This window comes from Chanodichthys erythropterus, chromosome 14 (assembly GCF_024489055.1).
Source record: "Chanodichthys erythropterus isolate Z2021 chromosome 14, ASM2448905v1, whole genome shotgun sequence".
NCBI lineage: Eukaryota > Metazoa > Chordata > Actinopteri > Cypriniformes > Xenocyprididae > Chanodichthys > Chanodichthys erythropterus.
In genome coordinates, this window is record NC_090234.1 from 42,851,158 (window position 1) to 42,864,030 (window position 12,873).

Below are 12,873 nucleotides of genomic sequence, written 5' to 3' on the forward strand. Positions count from 1 at the left end.
TTCAGCGGTTTTGATCTGACCCAAAACGCCGTTCATTTCGCCGTTTGCCGTTCCATATTACGCCGTCAGCGGCGTTTTCTATAATATTCAAACCAGCCCCTCCTTTTACTACACAGCCCAGCCCCATTAAAAGACGGTAAGACCTGTGTAGTAGAATGTTAATCCACCTCAAGAGTCCTGTCTTTTAACACTATCATTGCAACTGATATTTGGACTTTCATCGTGTGATATTTGTATTTTTTCATTGGGCATGTGTGTATGTGCCTTTTCCTTAATCAAATATACCTAAGTAAAACTATTTTATAACCTTTTGTGTACGTTATTGTTTGTGAAAACCACAGAGCTATCGTTTGTTCACGAGTCAGTAGTCTACTCTTTATTTCGTGACATGAGTTTGAGGTCTCTCTCTCTCTCTCTCTCCTTTTCTGTTTTTGTATTATTCTGTTTGGTCTTTTAAATATCTACAACTGTATGTTGCTGACAACTTAACCAACATGAAATGCTTTATTCATAATGCTTTTTACCAGGCGACCTGGCACATGCTTTAATAGCCTACACGCAACAGCTAAATATAGGCTTCTTATTGTTGTGTGCAATGGCTTTGGGTCGGGTTTATTGTTGATTAAAAAATATTTCCTACACAAGCGAGTTTGTTTTCGCCCACTTGATGCAAACCTTGAGCATAATACCTATGGGTTTCTGACGAACAAAACGGTAATGTGTGCTACATATGCATTTCCTTGCTTTGCTCTTAACTTGATGAATTAATTTATCTCTTACATCGAGCAATGCTGCTGAATAAATAAATATAAACACATTGCGGTTACAGCAAATACACAAGGATTGTCTCCGTCCTGTTGCATATTTCCCGACATTATAGCTGTTCTTTGTGTGCTCGTAATTACAAATTCTAGCAGCGCGGTGAGCATTTTTCAGTTCAATCATAGAATAATCAATTCTGTCAAACTTCCAATAGACAATTCCTAGACCTACAGACAGTTCTGTAATAACTACTGGCACTAGGCCTATATATTTGTTTACCAGTAGCCTATATATTCTTCTTTTTTTATTGGTCTATGCACTTTAATAGATTCAATTAAAAAAATAAAGCCTTTCTTTCAGTTTGGAAAAATTATATCTTAATATTGATCAATGTTTCATCATCACACACACAGTTTGGTTACTGGCATATTTTCACCCATTTTGCGTTCCATAGAAAGGCGGTAAAGTGCAGCCGCACGTGTCTGTGAATGAGAGCTGTGAGGGAAGGCGCAAAATGACGTTGCACAACGTCTCCATCAATTTGCGCATGTAGTAGCTAATTTAATGTTTATAAAGCACTGAATCACTATAGAATCACGATTAATCACGATTAATAAAATTTATTTTGCTTTTTATTTATTTTATTTTTAAAAGTTGGTTGTGTGGAACCACTGTGCATATTTGACTTGAGTTAGTATAAAGTATTATTTTACTACAAGTTCAATTTTATAATCCTGTAAAAAAAAATTATAATACTGTATTCCACAAACAACAATATACTGTAAATTGATTAATAGAATTATACTGTAATCCATTTTACAGCAATGAACAACTATTTTTGCCAGTAAATTCCTGTAAATTCAACAGTACATTTTTTACAGTGTGTAGATGCTTACAGTTGAGAAATACAAAGCAAAATTGTACAGAACAAGTTTATTTTAAGCCCACCCCACTGAGGAAGGTGTTGCAGAAAACACGTCTTAAAACATGAACTGAAACTACAAAATACTAAGAGCAGCTCATATCTGAACATATTCAGAAATAGACTGCAGTTGATTTTTATCAGAAAAGGATATTTCAGTAGTTACTCCAAACATCAGTTTACATATGTTTAAAGTGTGCTGATTTTTTAAAGCTGAAATAGTTAACTCTTGCTACAGCCATATTTTGTCATGTTTGCACAGTGAATCATATTTGTTGTTACACCAGAGCATACAGAAAAGTAAATACAACATGGACATTACATGTAGGCTAATATATTTAAAGTTCACTTTTCTCATCCATTTGCCAGTTGAGGGAGAAAAAAAGAAAAAAGAAAATTTTCTATTAGTTGTCATATTGACTGAACTTTCGGTGGAACTTTGCTCACTTTGCAATTGTTTAATCAACTTTACAATGTACAGAAACAAAGTCTAGCTGGCTTTATTAGAGCTTAGTTTACACCATAACCTGTCCCAGAATGCCTCATGCATCTCTGGGTCCTGTGGCCAGTCTAGATAGGTTCTAGTTTTTACCAGCCGGGCCAGTCTATGATGGGAGGATAGCCAGCGAGACGGAATCATTTCTAGGAAGACCAGGATAAGAATGTCCCTGTGTTCTAGCTGGAGCCTGTAGGTGGCCAGCTGCATCTCCAAAGAACACCAGTTGCTACTGAGGTAGTTGCGACTGACGAGACAAAGAGTCTGGCGACTCGCGTAGATGCTGTCTGTGATGTTTTCCACAATGTCTTCTCCCAACTGAAAGTCCCGACTATGCAGACAGAGACGCAAAAACGGAGGGCCGCGTCTCTCTAAGTTCGGAAGAAGTTCCTCCATGACCCAGTGTTCATCTTTAGCGCTATAAGACATGAAAACATCGTAGCGGTACTGATGTTTACCGTTTCCACGCAAAGCCTCTCTGAACCATCCACTGGTGATGTGATAGAAAGGCGCAATGTATTGGCCTGCAAACTTATATGACAGTACCACAATAATAAAAATACACAAAAATGCAGAGGTGGAGGCGAAGAACACAAATTCGATTTCAAATGAGCAGTTCTCCTTAGCATAACCAATAAAGTTGAGGTGGTCAATTCCACTGTCACTCAAACACTGCAGTTCTTTCATGGTGGGTTTGAACATGTCAACTTGCACCTTCCTGTTGTTCTTCACCCATGAGAGCAGCCACGCATTATCACAACTGCAGTACAGAACCAAGCCCTGAAGATAGAGGTATTTCAAACTAGTAAGGTGTTCCACCAAGTTTTGAAGAACATTGACGTTGTCTTTTAGAATGAGCATTAGACCTGTCAGTGCCTTTAAATCTTTGGTCAGACTTCCATCCAGAAAGAAGAATCTGCAGTTCACCAGGATCAGCGTCTGGAGTTTGGTCAGATTGTGAAACATTACGGCCATGTTTGGCTGCTTAGTCAATTCAATGTTTTCCAGTTTTAAGGCTTTTAAATGAACAAGCTGATTGATTACAGACAAGTCTCCAATATCATCTGAGAACACGGAGTTAAATTCCAGACTGACGACCGATCGAACATATTTCCCAATGAATTCATTTCCACAGCTCACATATGCTGCATCTATCTGAAGTGTGACTACTGATGTCAAGAGTGAACTGTTGCAGTCCTCAATAGTCACATATTGACCTTTGATGTGCAAGTTTAGGCCCTTTTCCAGTGTAGTATTACTCCCGATCACAAGCTGCATTGGTCTCAGGCCTGAACTAATTAAAATATTACTCAAATTATATGGAATTATGCCAAATATATCGGATAAATGCAGCTTGATTGGTGACATGTCAGGTGGGAAGTTCAGATCTCCCAGCAGAAATGTGCTAAGGTTAATAAGATGTCCAAATGAATTAGATTCAATATGAATAATAGGATTTTCATGGAGATCTAAGACCATTAGTCCATATAAACCACTGAATGTGTGTTGATAAATGTAAGATAACTTGTTGCTATAGAGATATAGCTCTTTCAAATTGTTCAATCCAATAAAAGCAAAATCTTCTATATTAGAAATGTCATTAAAGGATAAATGTAGAGTTTCAAGATCTGTGAAACACATAAATTGGTATGAAACTATCTCATCTATCGTATTTGAGCTTAGAAACATAACGGAAAGCTGTTTCACTATCTGTGGATCTGAAGCACAAAGAGATTGGAAGTCATTTGGTCTGAGGTCATGATTAGCTATTTTAACTAAAGTGAGGTTCCTGAAAATCTGAAAAAACGAATATACATCTAAGAGGTTAAAAGGTAATAATTTAAAGAGATTAATTGTCTTAACTTCTTCACAGCCATCTGAGATATTAATAGGAGTCAATGGCAAGTTAACAGTCTCATAACAAACTTGAAAAGACTCAGTCGAATATAATTTTGCTGCTGTACACAAGTCAACAATGTTAAGTACATCCACTGAGACATACAGATGATTGATTTTATGTACTCCAGTTAATGAAAGATCTTTGAGGAAGTCTGCTTTAGATCCAAAGTTAAATTCAAAGAGATTTCCCAAAACTTCCAACGCTCCCTCATCTACATGCTCTAATGTTCCTATATTCAATATCACCTCTTCAATGTTTAACACAGTAGATATGTAACCATCAGAAGTGTTGAAAACTGAGCAGTTTGGGTACTGAAGTCTATTTAATGTCTCTTCAGTTAGATGAAACCCCTTCAGTGATTTTACATTTGCCAGTCGACACAGAACCTCAGATATATCCTTCAAACACACTTCGTTTAAGAATAATTTTTGCAAGTGAGGAATCATTTCAAAAACATTAGGTGCCAATAAAGACAATGTATACTTTGAAACACCCAACCTGTTAAGTGAGGGAAGGCGACTGAAATCAAGAGCTACCTCACAACAGCCTTTTAAACCCGAGCTAGTTAATCTTAATGAAGTTACATTTGTCAAACCATTAAAAGCTTCTGGTGGGATCTCTGAAAAACATCCAGTAATGTCAAGGTAATCCAAAGAAACAAAGCGTGCGAATGAGTCTGGAGCCAAGGCACTGTGGTTTCGGTCCATTTGAATGCAGAGGTTCTGTAAGTTTGATGGAAGTTCACGCAGGTCTTCTTTAATGTCAGCGACACTACGGCACAAGGCAGTGTTTGTTTTTCCAGAACAGGTTTTAATAACAGGAAGCTCCGCATCACTGTGGAAAAGACATTTACCAGCATACCAAGAAGAAACACATATCTTGAGAGATAGTATTAAAAATGAGAACAGAAGCACCATCTTCAATTCTCCAATCATTACAGCTTATGATTCTGCTCGTCTAGGCGTCATCTCTTTTTCACTGGAGATAATTAACATGTCAGAACATTTGAATAAGATATAAACTTCCCTTTTCTGTGGCCGAATTCTATGAAGGTGTGAATCTTCATCAGTTGCCTTATTTTTTATCTGTTTTAACACATGTATGAGAGCTTAAAGGCATAGTTCACTAAAAAAAAAAAAATTTAGTCATCACTTATCCTCATGTTGAAAGTAACTTTACAACTACATGTCAGCTTATTCTACTAACTCTCCTTACACTAATAACATTCTACAATCTACTAATACGAACGAGAATTAGTCGATACATAGTTGAAAAGTTATAGTTAATAAAATGTCTAAAGTGGACCATTGTGTTACCAGTGCTGGTGCTGCAGTGACGAGATGCATGCGGATTGCCACAATAATAGGTTCTTTAATAAACAAAGGAGGAACACCACCAAACACATCTAACAACATTAAGATCAGACAAGGAGTGAAGGGAGTGAGTCCATTATAAAGGTAGTGATGAGGAAGTCCAGGTGCAGATGATATGTAATGATGGGGAGATGACGAGGGAAGTGAGTGCAGGTGAGGAAACAGGAGGATTATGGGGAGCGGCCGGCTTGGCTGCTGAGACTGGAGGTGCTGGCTCGTGGGCAGCTACTGGAGCGGCTTGAGGGGTCCAGTCCATCCCCTCAAACAACCAGAAGGTGTGTGGGTCCAGCGTGGTACAGGAAAGCAATTCACAGGAGGGGCATGTGGAGGAAGATGGAGCTTGACAAACTGACCAGGCCGCCCATGTTCCCGGGAGGACTGGACGAGATTTGCACTTATAATCCTGAACCTCTTCAACAACGAATTTGGAGTCATTTAAATACAAGATAAAATTATTAGTATCATTTAAGGAAACATAATAGTCAGGTTCATTAGAATGGATAGTGCTCTCGTCCAGTCTGTCCAGAAACAGGGCGATTAAATGAGCATCTGACCAGTCTGTCAAATAAGCGAACTCAAACTCCTCCACATACCTCTCCAGCGAACGTCCAAACTGCAGAAGCCCGATGAGCCAATCTGCCGCTGACATGGTAGTGGGAGGCACGGGAGGAGTAGGAGCCTTGGAGAGAAGGAAAAAAAAAATCCATCATTGAATTGTGGAAATCCTGTCGTTGTTAGGGTCTGATCTTCTGTTACCAGTGCTGGTGCTGCAGTGACGAGATGTATGCAGATTTCCACAATAACAGATACTTTAATAAACAAAGGAGAAATCACACCAAACACATCTAACATAAAGATCAGACAAGGGCTGCATCCGAAAACTGAAAAATGCTGCCTTACGAGGACACATTAAGGTAAGAAGGCATCAAGGCACGTCCGAATCCAATGTTAGCTTCACTTCCTCTCATGAGATGCCTTCCTCAGATTTTTGAAGGAAGCATAGATGCATCCTTAGCTGCCTTTGATATCCCACAATCCTGTGCTTTCCATTCTGTGACAGTTGAGCTAGAAAAATAAAGATGGCGTCCAAAGGTTGCGTTTGCTGCCCAGTTTGTGTATAAATGTATGATTTTGATCAACATTTCAATTTTGATATTTCTATCGAGAAATTACTACTTTAGTAATTAAATATTTGTTTAGTTCTCACCAAAACTCACGCTATATTGCTGTAGATCATTAAACTGTTACACTGCCTCAGAAGTCTGTCCGAAATCAATTTCGTGAAGTGCCTTCATGCACAAACGCTACCGTACAAGTCATTCTCTTATAAGATAGCGAGGCAGCAAGACAGCTACCTAGGTTTTCGGACGCAGCCAAGGAGTAAAGGGAGTGAGTCCATTATAAAGGGAGTGATGATGAGGAAGTCCAGGTGCAGATGATATGTGATGATGGGGAGATGACAAGGGAAGTGAGTGCAGGTGAGGAAACAGGAGGATTATGGGAAATGGAGTCCGGGAGACAAGGGATCTGCGACACATTGAAATAAAGTATAACCAGATAGCCATATATTTTTTGAACAAGAACAACATGGAGGTAATTAAAGGGAAAATACTTTTATCATTTAAGTTTAAAGTTCTGAAAGATCATTTAGCCAGTCTGAACTTATTATTTTTCTGCTGAGAATTTTATCAATTTTCCTGCTATTTCAGAGAAAGTGCACTGTGGCAGATGCAATATTTTCAGAGCAATTCACAACAACTAACTGCTATTTCACAATAATTACCCTCATGCAGGAGTATAATACACAACCAATATAATCAAGCTATAATTTATTCATGGTGTTTTCTTCTGCATATAAATATCACAATAATATTAAAAAGTAAAACATATGGTTTGAAATGATAATCTAAAACATTTGCTTTTAAGTAATAATTTTTTTAATGTTTTGAAAGTCATTTAAAAAGTAACACTGAAGCAGTGTTAAATTTAATGAGATAATTGATTGATGATTGAGTTATGATTGACAATTAGTGGTGACACCTGATGTTAATAAGCAGAATCATTGAAGAAACAACAAGAGAAAAAGAGAGAGACACAATATATACAACTGACTTCCAGCCATTAAACATTATTACACTTATTATTAACCAGTTTGATTTTATTTCTGTAATACATCAACAACAGTTCTTACTGAGAATTAACAGATGTTTAGATGTTAACGTTTTAATGAAAGTTTAGTTTGAAGTCACCATGATGGTGAAAAGCATTTCCTTTAGTTGGGCTCTTGACTCTATTTATTAGCATTAATTTATCTCTGGCTGCTCCAACTTTGTGTTTGTAAAGCACATTTGTTATGGTCAGAGGAATTATGATCTAGGCTGTGTTCCCCAATAGGGATGTAAGCCAAAGGATATCAATTTAGGTTTGCAATGCTTTGGGAAGCACAGTCATAATGGTTTTGTTTTGATGATGGCATTCTCTTTGTGAAATGGTCAGATTCATTGGTGACATCCAGTATTGATGGGTCATATAGATGTTATATTATTTCCTTTTAGTAAATCTGTCACCACTTGAAATCCAAAAGAGCGTTTATAATCTGAAGGTTTAAAAAAACACACACAGACATCAAGAATCAGCATATGATCCTCAACAATGGTGACAATCAAACAAAGTGCTTCATGTTGCAGTGCATGATGGGAGCCACCAATCAAAACGCATCCAAGGCTCCCATCATGCATTGCTGCATGAATAAATTATGCAGCCGAATTGTCCTGTAATTTTCGTAGATTGTTCTTGTTTGCTTTATTTTTCTGTTGTTTTGTTGTGACAGTAGCTTGTTTTGTGATGTTCAGAGTTGATCTGTTTGTCAGTATTTTGTATTTATTTATCGTCACCGTTCTTGAGAATCATATGCTGACTCTTGATGTCTGTGTGTGTTTAAACACAGAAGCTTCAGTTCGTAATGTATTATTCTTAAAAAAAAAAAAAAAGTGTTATCCTGCTGTTGGATTTCAGCTGTAAAATCACAGGACTACAATCATTAATACTAAACACATCAAGCATATGGTCTGAGATTTAAGCTCTAATAGACATCAGGCCATCACATGATGACAATATCAATAAACGATACTCCCTTGCAGTGGCGAGCAAAGTCGAAGCACCCCTGACATTACATCATTCGCTAAAACTGTTTTGCATTTAATTTAGTTGCAGGCCTTTCTTAAAAATTGGGTTTACATGCTCTCAATAAGAAATCCAAACTGGTGAAATAAATGAGAAAATCGCAGCATCCAACAATATTAATACCACATATTTTAATGTTGTTCATCAACAAACCTAACTGCACACGTTAGCCTATAAGTGGTTTTGTCTCACGAGCGGTCAATATGTAATGTCTTCCAAACTGCAAATGCTCTAAAAATACTATCTTTAGCAAAAACGTATGTATGTATGTAAAAACGTATGAGTTACAGCGAAAACACCTTACAGTTAATTTACAGTTGACACAGAAAAATACTGTTAACAACTGTAATACCCTTTTTGACCCAAAATGCATTGCAAAATACAATAATAACTTGTAAAATGGTAAAACAGCAAGTTTCTGTAGAATTTTGCTGTAAAAAACAACAGCAATTTGTTACAGTGATACTGAAATATCCTTTTCTGATAAAAATCAACTGCAGACTATTTCTGAATAATATGTTCAGATATGAGCTGCTCTTAGTACTTTGTATAAAGTAGTTTCAGTTCATGTTTTAAGACGTGTTTTCTGCAACACCTTCCTCAGTGGGGTGGGCTTAAAATAAACTTGTTCTGTACAATTTTTCTTTGTATGTCTCAACTGTAAGCATCTACACACTGTATATTTACAGTATATTGTTGTTTGTGAAATACAGTATTTTTTTTTGTTTTGTTTTTTTACAGGATTATAAAATTGAACTTGTAGTAAAATGATACTTTAACATGAAGCAATTGAATGTGAACCAGAAACCTAATACAATGGTGTTGAATTAAGTTGTACAGTGTACAGTATTTTTTTGTAATTGCACTGAATTACAGTATTTACCTGGCAACTAAAGTTGCCAATAAAATCCTGTAAAATAGTGGAATACAGTATTTTTTTAATTTTTTTTATTTTTTTACAGGATTATAAAATTGAACTTGTAGCATACATTACAGTATTTTTTTGTAATTGCACTGAATTACAGTATTTACCTGGCAACTAAAGTTGCCAATAAAATCCTGTAAATGCTCCAAAAGGCAAGATGTTGCTGTAATTGTTATACTTTAAAAATACTGTAAATAATTATTTTAACAGTAAACTGTACTCTATTATTTACCATTATATTGATGTAAATGCATTAAAATAAACATTTAAAAAATAATCAAACCAAGCAGTTGTAAGAAAAATATTTATTGAAATTAACAGCAAATTACTGCAAGACTTTCATTGGTAACATCAACAAAAATGGCATTATGGTATGGTACCAAATTATAGCATTATGTTTTTTTGTTTTTTTGTTTTTTTTTCTGTTATACATGCTGTCAAACACAAATGACAGCATTCTATCTAAAACATATAAACTGTTTTAATCTTAAATCCATTTTGGTGGTTGTTAAAGGGGTCATGAACTTAAGGCTGGATTATCCATAGACGGGATTGGGCGAGTATAAATCATGTTTTTAAATCATGTTAAATCACGTTTTATATATATATATATATATATATATATATATATATATATATATATATATTAATACAACAGTTCTGTCTGGTTCTCGAATCTGATTGGCTGATAGCCATGCGATATTTCAGTGATAACAGCACTCTTACTGCCTTTTCACCGTTTGTATCACTCCGCTTAAAGTGACCGTCATGGCGGCCGATCAAATCAACCGTAATTTTTACCATGATTTTTACAAATACTACTTCTTGTACCACAAAATGTAGTTTTAATAGTTTTTTTAGGCGAGAATGTAGTTGTTTAGACATGAAATATGTGACTCATATTTAATAACAGCGCCTATTTTACAATTTGTTTTGACGTTTTCGGAGATGCGAGCTCGAGTGTGTCAGCGGCCGTTCAGTGCTTCTGTAAACGCAGAGAACAGCTTCATCTCAGCCAGTGCCTCGGGGATTTGACCCTGGCTCTTATAGTGGTTAAACACGAGACATAATTCAATTTGAGTACATAGAACGGGCAATCTTTGGTCTTATTAATCTATTATTTGTTACAGAGCAAGTCGAATTGTGCTATATTAAATTTGATAATAATAAACGTTACGTTACATCCTTATAAGCATTGACTACAACTAGACGGGACATATCAGACTCTTCTCCGCTTCAAATATGTAAAACATTAAACTTTATAAACATATGTTTTTTTGAGTAAAGAAAACGCTTTACAATTTTTTTACCTTCGCATTGCACAGAGATGTCCAAACTGCGTGCGCACTTCATTCACAAGGTGAGGCGGATTAATGAGGCTTGATTGACAGTTTGAGGATCCAATGGAGTTAGGAGGTTTTGTCACAATCTCTTTAAAATCCTTTTCATTCGTTAAATATTTGTAAAACACACATACCAGCGTAAATGGTGACCTATTTTTTTTTTAATAACTAGTGTTTTATGTTTGACTGAACTGTACAATTGTGCTTATATGTTGTTCAATAAATATTATTTTATATAAATATGTCCATTAAGTAATATGGATTGAGTGAACATTACATTAATACGCCATTAGATGGCGGCAACACTTTACAGGAGAATTAGTCAGTGAGTCACAAGAGACTTTTAAATTAAAAGGAACTTTTGCAAAAGGAAGTTGTTTTAGCGCTGTGGTGTTATGGATGGAAAATTCCCAAAGCTGAAAAAAAGGCAAATACAAAGATCGCTTACCTCAGCGGACATTCAAATGGACTTGTATAAAGGATGTAATATTAAGGACATCGACTTGATGAATGAATGTAATGCAATATACCAGACACAGGTAATAGCCTACTCTCTTTCAACGTTCCTTCGTTACTAGTTCTGAAGTTACGTTTTAGAATTAGTAACGGAGGCTTGGTCCAACTGTCAAATTGAGATTTGAATCCGTGGCGGAAGGAAGTAGTGCTGCACAAAAGAGGGTTTTAAAGACACTCAGTTGTTGTTCTTATTTATTTACACACTCGTGCCGTCGAACTGTTGTATAAACGCAATATCACACTCGTAGCCATGCGATATGGCTGTATATCAGCACGCTGTGATTACCTGCGGCCTCGTGCCTACAGACGAATCACAGCGTGCTGATATACAGCCATATCGCATGGCTACTCGTGTGATATTGCATATATATGTATACATATATATATTTATATTATTCAGCTGGAAAGATATGTATACGAAATTAACAGTTAATGATACAATATATACAGAGAAAATATAAAGAGCTCTGTCCCTTTGATAGCGAAAGTGAAAGTGCCCTTTGCGGTCTCATCGCGGTAGAGACCTGCACTCCCGGATAAGACACTACTCGCGTGCGAGTTGCGGGAGAATCAAATGATTCCTGCGGGCGCGGGACTGAAAAATCTGTCCCATCCATCTCTACGTCGCGGTGCCCCCGCGTTCCCATTTCTCCTCCCCAGAACGCGATTTCGCCTCTGTGCATGGCATGCCACTGCATGGAGGACATCATGTTTATGCCTGTTTATTAGGAAAATCTTATTAAAACCAAAATTATAGGCCTATGTAGTGTCCCATGCACTGACAAACATTCACAGTGCTATCTGGGTAGTCTGGTGGCTGGCGATTCTGTAATTTCTGTCAAATGCAGGCAAATGTCGCTGTGTATAAAACATACAATACGCTTCACATGATTACACACAGGCCTATCGTATGTAAATGTTCATGTGCATTTTTTTTTTTTTTTACCTAGGATGCTTGTATTTAATTGACGATTTTGCATGCACAAATTCTAGAAAAAAGATTTTTTTTAGGTAAGTCTTTTTTTACCATTATTTCTCGGCAAATATATGACGCTGTTGTCGATTTGAAACAATTTTCTCTTTTAAATTCAAATTGTTCACTTTAGTTTTAATTGTTATTTTTTTTTTATTTTATGAATTAAACTCATTACATACTTCCTCAGTAGAAAATTTTTGAAATAACAAGTTAAACATGAACACCAACAAGTATTATGCAATCATTGGGCAGTTCTTTAAGTGAGTTCTTTAAAATTGAGTAAAACAGTGATGATTTACTAAGAAGAGTGACAGGAAAAGACAAACAGGAAACAAGTAGCCACAGAGAATTAATGACAGAGAAGCACGATGATTCACCTTCTTCAAGATGCTGCACAGTGAAGCATTTATAAACACATATAAAAATTGTATGACACTCTCCCACCTAAATCCTTAGAAATGATTGACAAAAAAAATT

The 12,873-nt window shown here is 36.3% G+C and overlaps 1 protein-coding gene across 1 annotated transcript; it reads right to left on the reverse strand.

The window, feature by feature from the left end:
• Positions 1–1,748: 1,748 nt before the first annotated feature.
• LOC137035874 (toll-like receptor 13) lies at positions 1,749–5,169 on the reverse strand. The gene has a single exon (XM_067409640.1). The coding sequence runs from the start codon at positions 5,013–5,015 to the stop codon at positions 2,175–2,177; it is 2,841 nt and encodes a 946-aa protein (XP_067265741.1). The 5' UTR covers positions 5,016–5,169; the 3' UTR covers positions 1,749–2,174.
• Positions 5,170–12,873: the final 7,704 nt, after the last annotated feature.